Source organism: Ctenocephalides felis, unplaced genomic scaffold, assembly GCF_003426905.1.
Source record: "Ctenocephalides felis isolate EL2017-DRISC unplaced genomic scaffold, ASM342690v1 CF-g0.4_SCAFFOLD_03570, whole genome shotgun sequence".
In the NCBI taxonomy this organism is placed as follows: domain Eukaryota; kingdom Metazoa; phylum Arthropoda; class Insecta; order Siphonaptera; family Pulicidae; genus Ctenocephalides; species Ctenocephalides felis.
Window position 1 is genome coordinate 1,161,327 of NW_020539724.1, and position 14,201 is coordinate 1,175,527.

A 14,201-nucleotide genomic window follows, 5' to 3' on the forward strand; every position below is an offset into this window, starting at 1 on the left:
TTATTTTAAGGCAAAAGAAGTATATTGGCAATAACATTATTCCTTCAGAAAGTACCTCTCTGAAAATTCCTAAGGTTTCCGCCAATGAAATAATTTTTCCACGACAACTAATACAACATTCCGCATAAAATTATGATAAAATTGCAAGTATACAATCATAAATATCGCGCACGTGAAGTAATTATTCCAATATCGTGATGACATTTAAAATTTTCAAGAACGTAATTATAAACACCTGTTAAAATTTCAAATATTGTCTATAATTAAATGGTCAGCGAAATATGTTTTTTTCTGTTTATTTATGACGTTTTCAATGGAGAAGCTCAAAAAATAAATTAGCTGAAAACATAATTAATTTTACGCAGATTATCCTATGTTAGGCCTATAAAAACACATAACATAAAGCAGCATTTTTTCAGAAAATGCATCCCTGGAAATAACAAAGGTTTTTTGAATAAAATAGCATTATCACGGATAAACAATTATAGCATTCCGCATAAAATTATGATAAAATTTCAATATCGTTATTTACGGCGCTTGAAGTAATTAACGCTACTTTTTAGCAGCGATATTGAAGTTAAATTAATTGTCTGAATTCTGTAAAATCGTAATATATATTACATTTCATTGAAACAACAAAGTTCTCTATAGAAAACAATGTATTTTGGTAATAAATAATATACATTACAAAATTAATATTATAAAATTCTATTGGGTATTTTTATATAAAATACATTTACAAGTATCTCATAAATTAATGTTATCTCTTTATCATGAGCTCTTAGATAATTCTTGCATTAAACTTCGTGCTTTTTTTAGCTCATTGATCATTATTATAAGGTCTTCTTTGCCAATGTTAAATATATGTTCTTTCGTTACACGTTGTCCATCTTCAACAACGTCTCCTAGTGTTAAATTTAATTGTACACAATCTATAGTGTTCTCTGGTATATTGGCAGTAACTTCTTTTAATCTGTTAACTGCAGAATAATATAAAAAAAATTATATTAATATAATTTGAGAATAATAAAATGATGGAGTGTATCCAGAAAAGGTGCAGCCCTCTATACAAAAACTTCTTGTTATTGAGTTGGGGTGTGTGAACAGAATGGATGAAAGAAAAACTAAATGAATGTTTTCTAAATACAATAGTACCCCCGACTTACAAGTTTAATTTGTTCCTTGAAATTGAAATTGAAATGCCATTAATTTGTTCCAGCAATGTGGCTTTTGTGAAGTTTTTTGAATATTAAAAATAAATTTAATATTTATTAATTTGATTGTTGTTTCTTACTGCCCATTCACAATATTGCAAAATGAGTGTGACCTGTTTGAACAACTTCTTTGCTCGAACTGTTGCAATTTTACAATCAGAAAACTACCTATAAATTATTGTAACGCCCTTGGTGGAGTAATACCCTTTATCAACTCCTTACGTTAAACTCGTACATCCTCGCCACCCTCATATTTTTAAAGAATTTTATTATTTCATTCAAGAGACATGATCCTTTTCTTTAGAACCATGGTTATAAAAGTAAATAATGTTTTGTAAATGTACAAAAAGAAAAAAATGCAAACTCAACATGTATAACTGTACAAACACTATTAATGTATTATTAAAATTTCAAATGTTAAAATAATCCTTGATATATTCTTGTGAATAAATCGTTAGTACACAAGTAATATTAACTTATTATCATAAAACTGGCAAAATAATTCTATGGTAGTAAAATCATTTTTATCTACCAAATCTCAAGTCACTCGTAAGTCAGAGTACCACTGTATTAACAAATTGGCATTGCGCCACTTTAAGAGTAAATATTTGTATTTCTTGTAGCAAAAACAATCCAATGATTTGCTCTCAATATTACACATTCCTAAAATAAATTTCTTGAAGTAAAAGTTTACCCCTCAAACCTACCTCTTAAACTTTGTTCTCTCAATTTTGCAGTAATTGCAGCACATTGCTCATTATATACTTTACAAATTGCTGCACTGTGTTCTCGAGGTAACCCCAATTGCTGCAATTCGCTGGATAGAGCACTATCAACTGCTCCATGTCTGGCAGCTGATTGTAGTACAAAATTTACGCAAGAAGATGCTGCCTTTATGCTTAAAATATCTGTCCATAAAAATCAGACATTATTTTAGTATACAGTCATATAGATCTTGATGTCTGCTTCAATCGCTTTTCAGTCATTACATTTTCATTTGCTTTCGGGTGTTACTAATTTTTAGTCATGAACCAAACTTGATGTAAAATTTATTATGTGTTATTATGAATGAGTAGTCCAGTTCATATTTAAAATACATAAAACATCCATCATGAATTATATCCAGTTTGATACTAATGCACGAACAATGACTTCATTCACCATTAATTGGAAATGAAGTTAAAATACTGAGTAAAACGGATTGTTTAAGCAGAGTAAGTGAAAATTATTTGTATCTCCAATTTCATTGCTCATCTAAATGGTTTCAATGATTATTGTTGTGCGAGTCTTTCTTTTATTCCTGTACCTAACATCAATATCGCAAAAGATACTGAATACAATGCATTCTGGATGGCAATATATCATAAATATATCACTCTGCTTTAGAAATCAACATTTGATATAAATTTTCTTTAACAAAGTATTGAAATTAATTACATCAGCTCTCCATTAAACATCTAATATTAGATATATCCCACAAATAGGTTTAAGAATCTTCATAATTCTTCCAATATAATTATTCAAATAATGTTGGATTCAAGTGCATTGCAGGTAATGTGAATAATTATAGCATTGGTGGCTTGTAAATATATAATGCCAACATACCTAATTTGGTATCACTCATAATCTTGATCAGCTTTTCTTCCTAAAATGTAATGAACATCAGACTAAATGTCTACAGTAAAATTATTAGGCACTACCAAAAGCGTTCTAAATAATAGAATGGCACAGGTATCAGGAACTATAATGTTTTCCATTCCAAACGTTACAGAAATAAAAGTTTGTTCAACTTATTTATATCAAGTAGCCGATTCTTCCAGTTGCGATAAAAATCTGTATTTATTTTATTTTTACCTCACCACACATAGCGTGATGAGTATTTAGATGATTAAAAATTTTAATTTTTTCATATAATTCACAGTTGTCAGAGTGGACATCCAGATAACATACAGAAAATACAATTAATAAATCACAGTTAAATGAAAGAAGTAGAAATCATCAATACCGCTTCCATTCCAAATTATATATGTTAATTTTAAATAACGAACTTATTTCTTTGTTAACATTTGTAGACGCTTGCTTTCATAAGAATAATAGGATTCATATTCAAGATTACGATAAATAAAACCAATACCGAAGCCTATCAAGCAGTAATAATAAAAATTTGGTACTCACGTCTACTTTTCCATCCAGTATGCTTTGAACTACTAAAGTGGCAAGTTGGCGCACCCTGACTGAACTCAGCCTGGACAACGCATGTAATTCTGCTAAAAGCCAATCAGGGCAATCTGCGCCCCCGCAAAATCGGAAACGCTAAAAAATAATAAATTATTTTAATATATATATATATATATATATATATATATGTATATAATATATATATATAATGTATATATATATATATATATATATCAAATAATAGAGGACAAAACTTCAAATTTCTAATAATTATAATTGCAGCAGTTGTTCTACTTTTAATAAAGCTGGTGAAGAGTGGTATTTTGCTCTAAAGCAAATTGCACTGTTTATGTGTAAATAATCGACTTAAGGGGGGAGGAGCCTGCTTTAGAAGCTTAAAAAAATCGATTTTTTTATAGCAAAAATGTCTTCCAAAACTAACCAAATATAGTACGTGAAAGAGTAATAGTATTTGCGTACATAATAGTACGAGAGTATATAACAATGTTTGTAAATATAATAGTACATGAATGAGTAATAGTATTTGCGTACATAATAGTACGAGAGTATATAACAGTGTTTGTAAATATAATAGTACGTGAATGAGTAATAGTATTTGCGTACATAATAGTACGAGAGTATATAACAGTGTTTGTAAATATAATAGTACCTGAATGAGTAATAGTATTTGCGTACATAATAGTACGAGTGTATATGAGTGTTTGTAAATATAATAGTACGTGAATGAGTAATAGTATTTGCGTACATAGTAGTACGAGAGTATATAACAGTGTTTGTAAATATAATAGTACGTGAATGAGTAATAGTATTTGCGTACATAATAGTACGAGAGTATATAACAGTGTTTGTAAATATAATAGTACGTGAATGAGTAATAGTATTTGCGTACATAATAGTACGAGAGTATATAACATTGTTTGTAAATATAATAGTACATGAATGAGTAATAGTATTTGCGTACATAATAGTACGAGAGTATATAACAGTGTTTGTAAATATAATAGTACGTGAATGAGTAATAGTATTTGCGTACATAATAGTACGAGAGTATATAACAGTGTTTGTAAATATAATAGTACGTGAATGAGTAATAGTATTTGCGTACATAATAGTACGAGAGTATATAACAGTGTTTGTAAATATAATAGTACATGAATGAGTAATAGTATTTGCGTACATAATAGTACGAGAGTATATAACAGTGTTTGTAAATATAATAGTACCTGAATGAGTAATAGTATTTGCGTACATAATAGTACGAGTGTATATGAGTGTTTGTAAATATAATAGTACGTGAATGAGTAATAGTATTTGCGTACATAGTAGTACGAGAGTATATAACAGTGTTTGTAAATATAATAGTACGTGAATGAGTAATAGTATTTGCGTACATAATAGTACGAGAGTATATAACATTGTTTGTAAATATAATAGTACGTGAATGAGTAATAGTATTTGCGTACATAATAGTACGAGTGTATATGAGTGTTTGTAAATATAATAGTACGTGAATGAGTAATAGTATTTGCGTACATAGTAGTACGAGAGTATATAACAGTGTTTGTAAATATAATAGTACGTGAATGAGTAATAGTATTTGCGTACATAATAGTACGAGTGTATATAACAGTGTTTGTAAATATAATAGTACGTGAATGAGTATAGTATTTGCGTACATAATAGTACGAGAGTATATAACAGTGTTTGTAAATATAATAGTACATGAATGAGTAATAGTAATTGCGTACATAATAGTACGAGAGTATATAACAGTGTTTGTAAATATAATGGCACATGAATGAGTAATAGTATTTGTGTACATAATAGTACGAGAGTATATAACAGTGTTTGTAAATATAATAGTACGTGAATGAGTAATAGTATTTGCGTACATAATAGTACGAGTGTATATGAGTGTTTGTAAATATAATAGTACGTGAATGAGTAATAGTATTTGCGTACATAGTAGTACGAGAGTATATAACAGTGTTTGTAAATATAATAGTACGTGAATGAGTAATAGTATTTGCGTACATAATAGTACGAGAGTATATAACAGTGTTTGTAAATATAATAGTACATGAATGAGTAATAGTATTTGCGTACATAATAGTACGAGAGTATATAACAGTGTTTGTAAATATAATAGTACGTGAATGAGTAATAGTATTTGCGTACATAATAGTACGAGAGTATATAACAGTGTTTGTAAATATAATAGTACATGAATGAGTAATAGTATTTGCGTACATAATAGTACGAGAGTATATAACAGTGTTTGTAAATATAATAGTACGTGAATGAGTAATAGTATTTGCGTACATAATAGTACGAGTGTATATGAGTGTTTGTAAATATAATAGTACGTGAATGAGTAATAGTATTTGCGTACATAGTAGTACGAGAGTATATAACAGTGTTTGTAAATATAATAGTACGTGAATGAGTAATAGTATTTGCGTACATAATAGTACGAGAGTATATAACAGTGTTTGTAAATATAATAGTACGTGAATGAGTAATAGTATTTGCGTACATAATAGTACGAGAGTATATAACAGTGTTTGTAAATATAATAGTACCTGAATGAGTAATAGTATTTGCGTACATAATAGTACGAGTGTATATGAGTGTTTGTAAATATAATAGTACGTGAATGAGTAATAGTATTTGCGTACATAGTAGTACGAGAGTATATAACAGTGTTTGTAAATATAATAGTACGTGAATGAGTAATAGTATTTGCGTACATAATAGTACGAGTGTATATGAGTGTTTGTAAATATAATAGTACGTGAATGAGTAATAGTATTTGCGTACATAGTAGTACGAGAGTATATAACAGTGTTTGTAAATATAATAGTACGTGAATGAGTAATAGTATTTGCGTACATAATAGTACGAGAGTATATAACAGTGTTTGTAAATATAATAGTACGTGAATGAGTAATAGTATTTGCGTACATAATAGTACGAGAGTATATAACAGTGTTTGTAAATATAATAGTACCTGAATGAGTAATAGTATTTGCGTACATAATAGTACGAGTGTATATGAGTGTTTGTAAATATAATAGTACGTGAATGAGTAATAGTATTTGCGTACATAGTAGTACGAGAGTATATAACAGTGTTTGTAAATATAATAGTACGTGAATGAGTAATGGTATTTGCGTACATAATAGTACGAGAGTATATAACAGTGTTTGTAAATATAATGGCACATGAATGAGTAATAGTATTTGCGTACATAATAGTACGAGAGTATATAACAATGTTTGTAAATATAATAGTACATGAATGAGTAATAGTATTTGCGTACATAATAGTACGAGAGTATATAACAGTGTTTGTAAATATAATAGTACGTGAATGAGTAATAGTATTTGCGTACATAATAGTACGAGAGTATATAACAGTGTTTGTAAATATAATAGTACGTGAATGAGTAATAGTATTTGCGTACATAGTAGTACGAGAGTATATAACAGTGTTTGTAAATATAATAGTACCTGAATGAGTAATAGTATTTGCGTACATAATAGTACGAGTGTATATGAGTGTTTGTAAATATAATAGTACGTGAATGAGTAATAGTATTTGCGTACATAGTAGTACGAGAGTATATAACAGTGTTTGTAAATATAATAGTACGTGAATGAGTAATAGTATTTGCGTACATAATAGTACGAGAGTATATAACAGTGTTTGTAAATATAATAGTACGTGAATGAGTAATAGTATTTGCGTACATAATAGTACGAGTTTATATGAGTGTTTGTAAATATAATAGTACGTGAATGAGTAATAGTATTTGCGTACATAGTAGTACGAGAGTATATAACAGTGTTTGTAAATATAATAGTACGTGAATGAGTAATACTCTTATATACTCTCGTACTATTATGTACACAAATACTATTACTGCATAATGCATACAACTATTTATATGGTACACTCACCATTTTTAAGATAGATCAGTAAAAGTCCTTAGGACAAGCTCTTAGCCCCAGATAAATCTGAAAAAAAAAAGAAATAAAAATTAATATATTATAAATAAATGACTATTAATTGTATATAATGTCAATAAAAAAAGAATAAAAATACTGTTATAATATTTAACAAACGAATCACATACATTTGTGTAGGCACTTCCACCCTGCAAAAATTAATACACCAACGTAGGTTTTACATTCGAAAATAGAAATAGATTCGAATAGACCTTAATTACGCCCCATTAAATAATTATAATAATTTAAAACAATTTTGTAGTATTCCGTTACAAGTATTCCATTACACTCGTTAAAATATATTTGCAATTATCAAGTAATCGCCAAAAAATGCATCAAAGCGTAAAATATCTGCGAAAATACATTAATTTCGAGAGAGTAAAGAGTTAATTGTCGTACCAGAATAATATCGCAAATATTATACGTTGTTAGGTAATTCGAGAGGACATTAAAATCATTGAGGCAAATGCACTGAAACGAAATAAATGTAGGCACTGGTCCACATAGACAGCGGAGAAAAGATTGGCCAAAAATCACATCTCTTATTTGTAGTAAAAGACTGTGGCCTAGTAATCGATTCCAGATTCTAATCGCGCTCCGGACAACCTGACATCAAGAATCAGTTGGAAATATAGATCTGTATATAATTTCAAAAAGCTTCACGGTACATTGATGCAATATATATCACATTCTAACCACTGGATGGCTTCTAATAACGCTAGGTCATTAGAACATCACATCACATCAAAGAACCCAAAAAAAAAATTAAATAATAATTTTAATTTTTTATAAATGATGAAATTGATACATTAAACATACGAGAAAGAACTCAAGTTCATGCAAATTTGCATGAAATATTTAATATACAAAAAATTAAAAAAATATTTGAAGGTGCATTTGAGGAGATACCCATTTACTTTCCAATAAACTATCATCAAACTATCAGAAATCTAACATCCATTGCATTGCTTTAATTTAAAAAAAAATTACATGTATATAGCCCCATAGACATATACTTTAAATAAAAACCATAATTATCAAAATACAAAACTATTAAAAAAAGTTAGATGTAAATTCATGGAGGTGCATTAGATTTGATATCAAGATACCATCTTTGGCAATAAATTGTGTAATAAATGTTTTGGTAGCTCCAAAGGTTTTTGACTTTAAAAATATTTCCATTATCATCATCAATTTCGACTTGCCATTTGAACTTGCCCTTAGATCTATGTCCTTTTTAGGAAGAACTGCCTCGATATATAAGGCAGAAACATGATCCAAAAGTCCACAGTTCCTATTTAACAGAACAACCAGAACAACGTTCATGTTCTTAATTTAAAATTAATAGTCAAATTATTACCAACTTATGAAGGTCTATTGAAAACCTGTGATGTATGTATTAATCTACTTAATGAATTACTAAAAATCATTAACAGTAAGATCAAATTCATTTATATTTTAATTTAACATTTAACAATTATTGATAACAGGTGTTAATCATAGATAAAAAGCTACCCAGTTCAAAATTCCAGTAACAAACGTAAGTACGAACATTCTAATAGATTTTAAAACATGACTCTATAACAACATTTGAATTTTAGACTGAAAATGCATCCAATAACCTGGTTATTACTGTTACTGCCTTATTATTTAAAGACATGCAACTCCATGAACCTTCCTGATCAAAAGTCATTGGAAAAGACTTTGTTCAATTCAATACCTGACCACCATGATTTACTATTGGATGCTTTAGACACAATATCTGATGAAGGAAGATTGGAGAACATAGATCCATTGAATTCCAAGTGGCGATTGGTAAGAAAAAGAGACATTTCTATCAATTATAACAAAATATATATTGAAGTAACTGCAGAACATTATCAATATAAATAGCAGTAACATGTATCCAATGCTTTACTTATATTACTATACATTCTTTCCCCAGTTGAACTGTAATGATTATTTGCCTACAAATGTTCGTTTTCTAAAGTGCAACAAAAAACGCAGTATTTCTGAAAGCAAATCTTCAGCAAACGATGCAGATTTATCAAAACGTGAGTCAAAACTAAAAAAAGTACGTTTCTTCAGCTGGGGTGGAAAACGAGGTGATCATGATGAAATGTACAATAATTATTATCCTGATGAAATCGAAATACCACAGAATATTTTTGACACCAATGAAATGGATTACGAACAAGAATTGGCAAAAAGAGCTCAAACACCACAAAAGGTAAAAAAAAATTTAATTGGAAAGATGAAATTTGTGATAAGCAATAAGCTTACTACAGTAAATTAGGAATCATTTAATGAAAATATATAAGTTTAGGTCTATCGTATTGCATTGGTGGTTCTTTCCTAAAACCAGAATACAAAACTTACTTCTTCGTGTCAATAGCAATACAAAAAAAATCTGTAATAATTAAAATTTGTATATTGTATTTTCAGGTAAGAATTCCATTTAACTCTTGGGGAGGAAAACGCAAAGAACAACTAAAGAAAGTACGCTTCTTCAGCTGGGGTGGAAAAAGAAGTCCAGATATACTGGTGAAGTCTAGAAAAGCCCCCAAAGTACCCTTCTTTTCATGGGGCGGCAAAAGATCCTACATGCCTGAAGAAAGTGATTACATTGAAATGTAGTTTGCCATCAACAAAGTCTACTTATTGATTTGCCATAAATAAAAATGTAAATGATAGATATCTACAAAAACATATGAACATGTATTATTGACTAATATAAGCTTATTCCATGATTTCATAATAGAAATGGTTTTTCTTCATATATTAGTAAAAAATATATTACGTGGAAATAATTTCCACTTAATATAATACGTTCATTAATTAGTATGTATAATTATAGAAACAGGGTCAATAAATACTTGTAAGGTTTAAAAAAATACTAAATGAAAAACCTATTTTCATAAAACAGATTGAAAGATATTTGAATTGAAATTTGTATTAAACTGATACTACTTGAATTGAAATTCTTGCATGGTATTAAAATACACTATACACTAAGAATATAGTTAAATTATAGTGAAACAAATGAGTTATATATCATTTTACAAAAATGTGTGATGTGTAATTGTAAAGGTTTTGCTGAGCATCTCCATGAAGTAGATGTATCAGATAATGCGACTCCAAAGAAAGAATTCACACAAATGAACATATAATACCAAATTGCAAAAAAAATGAGAAGAAAGATAATGTTTGGTTCAAAATCTATAGCATGAAAGAAGTAATAAATCAATTCAATATAATTACATGAATGAGACATGTGAATAATATTTGTGTAGTGTACAGTGTTAAAAAATCTTAGTAAAAAGAACTTTAGAGTGTTCTAATAATGGACCAAATGTCTCTGAACCTTTTGAATAACAGGTTAAGGTTAAAAATGTTTGTATTGATTATTTATACCTGCCAGAAAAGCTGAAATGTTCACTTTTATGAGCAAGATGACTATGCATTAAAATAAACTTTGCCTTATAAGGTTAAAATTTATATGTGTGTTGGTCTAAGCTGTTTGAAAAAGGTATGTGCAAAGTCAGGCATTCTGCAAAACCTAAGCACTTACCAGGCAATAGGAAATATGCTATGGTAAAAGTGCAAGGCTGGACAAAACAACCTGTCATTGCACATACATTTTTAAAATCGCTTCGACAAACATATATAAATTTTAACCTTACAGATAAAGTTTACTTTAATGCATATACATCTTGCTCATAAAAGTGAACCTTTCAGATCATCTCAAATATAAAGTTGAAGCTTATAAGAGCAAGTTTAATATTCAGATTTTTTTATACATTGAAACGTCTAGGACACATGGTGTGCAGGGCTACAACCTGCTAGGCAATGGTTCTCGTAAGTAGCACAATTACGAGCAGTACAAGAATGTTCAGCCTTACTGGAACACAGTTATTCCATCGGGTCAATAGCACTCGACCCATAAAGACAACATCCAAATTTAATATTTCAGAATATAAATCAGAGTATCTGAATCCATAAGATTTATACTTGTACAGATTACGAATACTTAGTTCCTTCGTGGCCGTGCACAAACTAATTGTGCACGGCCTTGGCATATTAAATTTTAATATGAGACAACATTTTTCCCATTTATAGTACAGTCTATGATCTGCAAATGTATTTTTTTTATAAATTCATTTGTTAAAAATTGAACAACGCATTACCTGGATTTGTGTACAGAATCTCTAGTCGATAATCATTGTAAATCGAATACATTAACTACAGTTGATTCAGATTTCACAAGACACTTTTCTCAAATGATTTTTTAAAGATCATTGATTCAGTTGATTCAGTTCATTCTTCTGACATTTATTTTATTTTTTGAAGATTGGCGGCACCGAATTCGATAATCATCACGTTCACCAACATTACCCAATGAAAAATAATCTGTCAACCTCTTTCTTTCTCTTATCTATGCTGCTAACTACATTAATGTCACCCAACCTAACTAACAATTCATCACCGGTTACAAATTTATTTACTTTAATAGTATTGTGATTAGCCAATAGTAAATAATAATAACTCAAATGGATTGGTCAGAGCATCAAGTAGTGTTGTACGGAATTATCTCCTTTTTATGGATAGAAACATTATGGGAACTGTACCTAGTTTGCCGACAGGTTATTGTTTACTTCAATTCAATGTTGTCTTGATTTTCTACATATTCTTAACAACTATTTATTTCAGTTAAAAGTCTACCGAACTACCTTAGAAGTACCTCAACAATTAACCCATGTGATAACTAAAGAAACATTTGAAAAAAGCCGTACTTATGCCTTGGACAAAGCAAGATTTTCCATTATCCAAACTCTCTTCTCTCTCTGCTTAACAACATTCATACTTTACAATGGAGTGTTTTTCACATTTTGGAACCGAGCACAAAATTTTCTACAAGAATTTGGGTACACGAAAGAAAATGAAATATCTATTAGCATGGTGTTTCTACTGTTTTTCAATTTATTCTCAACTGTGTTAGATTTGCCTTTTACCATATATTACACATTTGTACTAGAAAGTAAACATGGGTTCAACAAGCAAACAGTTGGATTTTTCATAAAGGATCACATCAAACAATTTATAGTCATGCAAGTAATATTCTTATTGATATCAGCGGCTTGCATTGCCATTGTTAAGTCTGGTGGCGAGTATTTCTTTGTTTGGTTATGGCTATTTGCATTTGGTACAAGTATTATATTCATGACAATATATCCTACATATATTGCTCCATTATTTGACAAATTTACACCTCTGGAAGTCGGAGCACTTCGAACATCAATAGAAAAATTAGCAGCTTCATTGTCATTCCCTTTAGAACAATTGTTCGTTGTTGAAGGTTCAAAACGTTCTGTGCATAGTAATGCCTACTTTACAGGAATGTTTGGAGCTAAAAGAATAGTGTTATTCGATACACTTTTGCATAAAATTGATGAGGATACTAAAGAAGAGAAAGGCTGCAATGATAGTGAAATATTGGCAATTTTGGCTCATGAGTTAGGTCACTGGAAGTATAACCATATCTGGAAAAGGATTGGTGTTATGCAGTTAAACTTGCTATTGTTATTTGTAATATTTTCAATAATGTTCAAATATAATGCGCTATATACTGCTCTTGGTTTCCCAAATGATGTACGACCTGTATTAGTTGGCCTTTTATCAGTTATGCAATTTGTAATGGCACCTTATAACACCATACTCAATTTCTTCATGATTGTACTGACACGAAAGCACGAGTTTGAAGCAGATACTTTTGCAGTAAAACTGCATTTCTCAGATTCCTTAAAACATGCTCTGTTGAAATTGCACAAAGACAATTTAGGATTTCCAGCCAACGACTGGCTTTATTCTACTTGGAACCACACTCACCCAACATTGTTGCAGAGGTTGAATCACATAGATGAGAAGAAGCAAAAATAGCTATACGCTTAATTTTTTATTTAATTGACAACAAGTTTGTGTAAATATAATTTTGTAATTTGTGTAGCTATTAAAATAACTGTAAAATATTTCATGTATTTTATTAGCTCTAATTATTATAAATCTAGAGAAATGTGCATTTGTTGTCCATCGATCTATAAATATGATTTGATTTATTAGATAATCCACTTAAGTCAATTGTATTTAGTTTTGATATGAATTCTATGTATGCAATTGTATTTTAATATTTTGATATTGTTTTCTAAATACAAAATTAAATACTACTTATTTACAGTGTTTTATTCTGGTAAATCGAAGATAAAATTCATTCAATCAATTTTAAAATATATTTTATATATGCAGAAGAAAACTTTGAATACATATAAATCTGAAGTATCATCAACAGAAAAGACATTACTATAGTGTGTAAATTTTTTGAATATAAATATATTTCATCATGTGATTTAAAAATTAATAATAAATATACTCATGAATTTATATGTATTGAAATATTGGATATACAGAGACTGAAGTACAAAACATGTACATTCATTTCAAAAACACGAGTTATGATCATTTGAGGATAATTCTAAAGTCTAAATATGTATGCTTTAACTTGATATAATTTTTAAATTGAGTAAAATGTGTTTAAGAAAAAAAACGTGAATAGATTTCATGGATTTAACTTGATATCATTTCTAAATCGAGTAAAATGTATTTAACAGAAACAGAAGTCCATTGTTTCAGCTTGATATCATTTTCAAATTGAGTAAAATGTATTTAAAAGAAACTATGAATAGAAGTCCTTTGTTTTATCAAGATATCATTTTCAAATTGGGTA

General features: G+C 29.0%; 2 protein-coding genes across 2 annotated transcripts; one reads left to right on the top strand and one right to left on the bottom strand.

Moving 5' to 3' along the window:
* Positions 1–692: 692 nt before the first annotated feature.
* On the bottom strand, positions 693–11,746 carry LOC113382740 (COMM domain-containing protein 4). The gene is made up of 6 exons (XM_026620969.1): positions 11,611–11,746; positions 7,376–7,432; positions 3,390–3,527; positions 2,820–2,859; positions 1,922–2,122; positions 693–980 (listed from the first exon to the last, which is right to left on the bottom strand). Exons 2-6 carry the CDS (start codon positions 7,376–7,378, stop codon positions 772–774), a joined length of 591 nt encoding a protein of 196 aa, XP_026476754.1. The 5' UTR covers positions 7,379–7,432; positions 11,611–11,746; the 3' UTR covers positions 693–771.
* Positions 11,747–11,885: 139 nt separating this feature from the next.
* On the top strand, positions 11,886–13,421 carry LOC113382742 (CAAX prenyl protease 1 homolog). Its single transcript, XM_026620970.1, has 2 exons — positions 11,886–12,066; positions 12,134–13,421. Exons 1-2 carry the CDS (start codon positions 11,974–11,976, stop codon positions 13,358–13,360), a joined length of 1,320 nt encoding a protein of 439 aa, XP_026476755.1. The 5' UTR covers positions 11,886–11,973; the 3' UTR covers positions 13,361–13,421.
* The last annotated feature ends 780 nt before the right edge of the window (positions 13,422–14,201 follow it).